Below are 5,823 nucleotides of genomic sequence, written 5' to 3'. Positions count from 1 at the left end.
AGGAGCTTCCTCCTTCAACCCAGGCCCCTGAACCACCACACCTGCTCCCTGTCTACGTGGAGTCAAAGCTACTTCCGACTGCACTGGCCACCTCCCTGAGCATGTCAGCGCAGCCCTCTGATCCCAGGGGCTAATGGCAGGACGAGTCTGAGTTCTGTCCTACTGAAAACTCCCCAAGTCCCATCAAACACTTGAACAAATGACAGTAGCTCCAACAGCACTCCCACTCCCAATTTATCAACAACTACAAGTTCCCTGATGTTAATCTGTTCTACACTACTGGCTCTGCACAGTAAGAACGCATGGGCATTCCCTCATTGCACGCATCTGTCCACTGGCCGCAGCACACACTTGGTATTCTAAATGTATCCTACCCTCAGATAAATAATCAGCAGGTCCTGCTGGTCGTGGCCTGCTGGACCCTGTCAGAGGGAACTGAGGCCGCACGCTCAGCTTGGTGCCTGAGTGATTTTATTGGGGCGGGTAAGCTGCGATGGTGACATGGCTTGGTGGCAGGACCTTAGTGCTCAGTGCCGAGGGGACTCTCGTCCAGAAGAGGGCTGAGGCAGCCTGAACTTGGAGAGGTCCAGGTTGACATCCAGGAAGGTGTATGCGTTGTAGTTGTGGTGCTGGAGGTTCCTGTAGATGGCGTTGTCAAACGGCCTGGAGGGCACCGGGGCCTGGACGGGTTTTGCCTGCTTGGGCTCTGCCTGCGTGGGCTTTGCCTGCACGGGCTCTGTAGAAGGAAGAACAGGAAGGTGAGACCTTCCCCACACCGGTCCTTGTCTCCTAGTGATCTCCATGAAGCCTGCCTGTGGTGAATGGGCTGTCTAATCAGAAAAGAAAGCCCACAAAGGCACAGTATCCTCAAAAGCAAAAGTAAAGGCATTAGTTGAAAAGAACATTGTGAAGTTTATGGCCTTGACGAGTAAGTTATGACATAGCGTGTGGAGGCGTGGCTGTACCTGTGATGCACGCCTCTCCCTCACCTCAGCTGACACCGAGTACCTGCAGGAGATGGGCAAGACAACTGTGTGGCTTTCTCTCATCTCCACTAAACTACTCAAAAAAGCCAGAAGTGGTGCTGTGGCTAAAGTGGTAGAGTACTAGTCTTGAGCACAAGAGACAGCACAGAGATAGCACCCAGGCCCTGAGTGCAAGCCCCAGGACTGGCAAAAAACAAACAATGTCTCAGAGCTGACATCTTTTCAACCTCCCATGTGGCGTACACCTTCAGAGTGGGGTATGCTGTGATATGTAACAGAGGGGAGATGTGGGTTACAAACTCCTAACAACAAGCGGTCCAGAAGCAGGTGCTGGTGGCTCACGCCTGTAAATCCCAGCTCCCTCCTGAGGGAGGCTGAGCTTTGAGGAAAATGGTTCAAAGCCAGCCAGGGCAGAAAAATCTGTGAGACTCTTATCTCCAATTACCAGCAAAGAACTGGAAGTGTGGCTCAAGTGGTTAGCCTTGAGCAAAAAAGCCAAGGAAATGGATGAGGCAGAGTTTTAGCTCCAGAATCAGCAACAAACACAGAAACAAGAGCAATCCAACAGCAAGCCTGCACAGAGAGCCCCTACCAGAGGGGTGTACTCCTGGGCAGCCTTTGGGGCAAAGAAAATATTTAAGGTTGAGGGAGGGAAGATCTTTTACTTACTTTTTAATTTGCTGTTTTAGAATAGAACCTAGGGCCTTGCTCATGTTGGCCAAAAACCTAATATTAACAAAGCTACACTCCAGCCCTGACATTTCTTTCTTCAAAACAGTGTCAGAAAGGCAGGTCCTGAGGTCTGGCAAGCGCTGGGTCTGCATATTAATGAAAGAGGGAGAAAATAGAAAAGGAAGGAAACACATAAATCCTGTCAACATCCTGCAACCAGAAACAATTATGCACCAGGTGATACAAATTAAGACAGGCAAGCTGTAAAGAGAAGAATGAAAACTGCAGCCAGAGGAGGAAGGCCTGGTTAGCGATGATACATTTTAAAGAAGGCCTAGGAGACGCAGAAGCTAAGATGGAAGCATTCCTGCTAGTGGCCACCCAGCAGCCACCACTGCAGCAAGTCTGCGCTCAAGGAAAAGTAGCATGAGAGGATACAATGTTGCTGGGTGGTACTGGGCCCCAAAAAGACTCGTGCAGTCCACAGCTGCCTTGGTGGGCAGCTTCCTGCTTCAGGTCCTAACTTGCGAATCCCCCTCCCCACTGTGCTTTCGACCTCTGTGAGCCACACCTGAGGCTCTCCTCACCCGGATGCCCAGCACATTAGTGAAATGAACACTTGCTAAAGCTGCCAGTTTCCAAAAACTACACTGGCTAGATAGCAGTTCAGAGTGCAAGGGCTTGCTCTACTACTTTGACAGAAATATAGACTAACCTGGGACTTTGTGTGCACAGAGGAGTGTTGTTGATAATTACCACAGACCTCTCTGTCCAGCCAGGACAGTGTTACAGGCCACCTTTCAATTTCACAATGGGATTAACCATAAAGATTCTAAGTGCATAGAAATGCAAAGTGGCTCTTTAGCATCTGGCCACCCCAAGGGATGGCAAAGAGTACCCTGTGCCGCGCCTTCGTCTTCCGTGGGTGGGGCTGCGCCGACCATCTCCTGAGGACCCCCCTTCAGCTTGGGAACTGCTGGCTTTTCGTTGAAGACCGCCTTCTGGACAGGAACTGCATTCCAGCTGGCTGCTGGGACCTGAGCATCCCCCATCTTGTCCTTGGCCACCAAGAGTCCAGTTTCCAGCTTTCCTGCATTTTCTTCTCTGGCCAGGAGAGGCGCTGCCTCCCTCCCTGGCTCTGTCTCTTTGGGTTCCAGCTGTCTGCTTTGGGCTCCTGAGACAGTGGTTGGCAGCTGCCTTCTGGGCCCAGCCTCTTCTATCTGTGATGTGGGTTCAGGGCTGAGCCCTGCAGACAGCCTGCCTTGCATGTGGTCAGCTGAGATTTCTTTGACTTCTCGTGGGTTTTGGCTTGCTTTCTCTGTCTCATTCAATTTGAATCTTTTTTGTAACTGTTCTTCCTTTAGATTTTGTTTCAAAACTTCTTTCTCAGCTTGTGGCCTGGGCATCACAGGCGTGGGTCTGGCTCCTTTCTTCCTTGGCTGCGGAGGCTGCTCTGGGTAGGTGACATCTGATTGTGGCCTCTGTGCCTCAGTTTCCTCTTTGGCTGATCCCGAGATTTCAGGGGCTCTGTTCTTAGAGGAGCCGGATGCTTCTGGTTTGGGGAACCCTTTCTTGCTTTTGCTCACCACTTGTGGAGCAGCTTCTGAGCTGAGCCCCTCCTCATCGGACTCAGAATCAGAGGAGCTGGATGAGGATGAGGACGAGTCTGAGTCAGAACCCTGCTCTCGGGGTGGAGAGGGGACTTTCTGAGGAAATTCTACCAAGGTCTTTCTTGAGAGAGGTCTTGGAAGCCCTTCATCTGTGAGCCGCATGCTGCCACCAAGGCAGGAGCCGGGTGCTACCTGGCCTTTGTTCCCACCCGTGGGGGGGGACCCCGGTGGAGACAAAGGTGCAGCCAGCACGGCGGCTGGCTGGCTGGTTAGTGGCTGGCCCCTCTCCTTTGCTTGTACTACATCTAGGAAATGGCATAAAGAGGAATCATAGTTTTAATATTTAATTCAACAGTCACTGAGTCAGTGTCATAGACATTAAATCGCAATATATCATTTACATGTCCTCAGTGTGACCAACTCAAGACCCAAGTGGGTCCAGGAAGCCACTCTCCAGCGAGCACGTGCGCACCACCGTGGGCAAGGTGCCCGTGCTGGGTGGCAGCAAGGAGAGGAGATGCTTTCCTTCCTCCGCAGCAGAAAACTACGCAGATGGGAGCTGCCAGCCTCACAATTCACCTCCAGAGTCACTCTGATGGCTTCCCTGATGGTGGTTATTTTTAAGCTACGTCACCCAATTGAAGACAAACTATAAGATATTTTCAGATGACTATTAAGGTCTTACAAATTTATAATTTCTTTATTCACTAAAATCCCCCAAGTATTTGTGCTTTGCAAAGATTTAAAAAGTTCAGAAGTTCAACTTTCTGAAGAAAAACAGCAAAAATATAGATGAAATTGTGGTTTGAGTTTAGGTGTGTGCACACATATAGCAGATAGTAGGGATTTGGGGGAGGGACTAAGCAAAATTGCCCTAAAAAAGTCCTTCAAGCCTGGCCCTGAGGACCCATGCTTGTAACCTGAGCTATTTAGGGGTCTGAGATTTCAGGATTGTGGTATAAAGTCTGCCTGTGCAGAAAAGTCCAAAAGACTATCTCCAATTAACCAGCACAAAAGGGGCACTAGAGGTGTGGCTCAAGTGGTAGAGCACCCGCCACAGAGTAAAAAGGGTTGTAGATGGATAGAAGAGGTAAGGCAAGCCCTGATACCAGCATACACAGAAAAAATTCCTTCAAAAGACTTTTTTCAAGTCATTTGAATTTCTTGAGTCAAGAAAATGAGTTTCACAATATTAAAAGGGCCTGATATAATTGAACATCAACCATTTCACTGGAAACACATTTTAAACTATAAAATAATTAGGGTAAGTTCAAATATGTCTGTCATGCTGTGTGCTAGTAGCTAATGCCTATAATCTTAGCTACTTAAGAGGCTAAGATCTGAGGATCATGGTTCAAAGCTAGCCCAAGTAGGAAAGTCTGTGAGATTCTTATCTCCAACTAAACCACCAAAAAGCTGGAAGTGGAGCCGTGGCTCAAGTGGTAGAATGCTAGCCCTGAGCACAAAAGTTCAGGGACAATGTATAAGCCTTGAGGCAAAATAAGCTGAGAGACAATGCCCAGGTTCTTGGGTACACACGCACACATATCTCTCTCCTTTTCCTTTCACTGGGAGAGAAGTATCTTCCCACACATGCTTTTTTTTTTGTTAGTCATGGGCCTGAACTCTGAGTCTGGGCACAGTCCCTCAGCTTTTTGGCTCAAGGCTAGTGCTCTACCACTTGAGTCACAGCGCCACTTCTGGCTTTTTCTGCTTATGTGGTGCTGAGGAATCCAACCTAGGACCTCATGCACGTGAGGTAAGTACTCTTCCACTGAGTCACCTTCCCAGCCCCAGGCTTTAAGTGTTTGCTGAGCTTGGGAACCCATGATCAATTGACAGAATATAATGGAAGAAAAGTCAGGAATAGAAACAGGCCAGAGAGTGAGTGAGTGGGCACAGTGAGTGGATGAGTCAGAGGAAACCGCCCTAGCTCCCCAGCATTAAGGAGGGCTTGTTTTAGTTTTGGTTCTGGCCAAAGGAATCTACACTCAGAGCAGGGATTGATACAGGAGACCCTCAGTGGCACATGTTGGATAGAAAAACAGGGAATTGGGTGGCACTGTTAGCCTCTGCTCTCTGAACTACAGCTGGACAGCACAGAAACTCCTCCCAGCCAGAAGTGACTTGCTGGGCTTCAAATCCTGCTAGGAGGCGGCTTGCGCCTGTCATCCCAGCTACTCAGGAGGCTGAGAGCTGAGGATCGTGGTTCAAAGCCAGCCTGGGCAGGAAAGGACGTGAAACTCTTATCTCCAATAAACCACCAGAAAACTGGAAATGGCACTGTGGCTCAAGTGGTAGAGCACTCACCTTGAGCTAAAGACCTGAGGGACAGCGCCCACGCCCAGAGTTCAAGCCCCATGAAGGGAGAGGGGGGAAATCTGGCTGGGCCCACTTATTTGAGTCTGAATTTTCCAAGTATTAAAAACAAGGCTGGGGGCTGGGAAGGTGGCTCAGTGATAGAGCACTTGCCTTGCATGCATGAGGCCCTGGGTTCGATTCCTCAGCACCACATAAGCAAAAAGAAAAAAAGCCGGAAGTGGCGCTGTGGTTCA

At 49.5% G+C, this 5,823-nt stretch overlaps 1 protein-coding gene across 1 annotated transcript in view; it reads right to left on the bottom strand.

Moving 5' to 3' along the window:
- Positions 1–454: 454 nt before the first annotated feature.
- Ndufv3 (NADH dehydrogenase (ubiquinone) flavoprotein 3, 10kDa) overlaps positions 455–5,823 on the bottom strand; it is a 10,985-nt gene continuing 5,616 nt past the window's right edge. Inside the window, exons 3-4 of the mRNA XM_013027390.1 lie at positions 2,557–3,573; positions 455–736 (exon numbers count right to left, since the gene is read on the bottom strand). Of these exons, the coding sequence (XP_012882844.1) occupies positions 528–736; positions 2,557–3,573 (1,226 nt within the window). The 3' untranslated portion in view covers positions 455–527. The remainder of the gene's footprint in view (positions 737–2,556; positions 3,574–5,823) is intronic.

This window comes from Dipodomys ordii, unplaced genomic scaffold (genome assembly GCF_000151885.1).
Source record: "Dipodomys ordii isolate 6190 unplaced genomic scaffold, Dord_2.0 Scaffold103, whole genome shotgun sequence".
In the NCBI taxonomy this organism is placed as follows: domain Eukaryota; kingdom Metazoa; phylum Chordata; class Mammalia; order Rodentia; family Heteromyidae; genus Dipodomys; species Dipodomys ordii.
The sequence above is the reverse complement of the archived record's forward strand: the minus strand, read 5'-3'. Positions and strand labels throughout refer to the sequence as shown.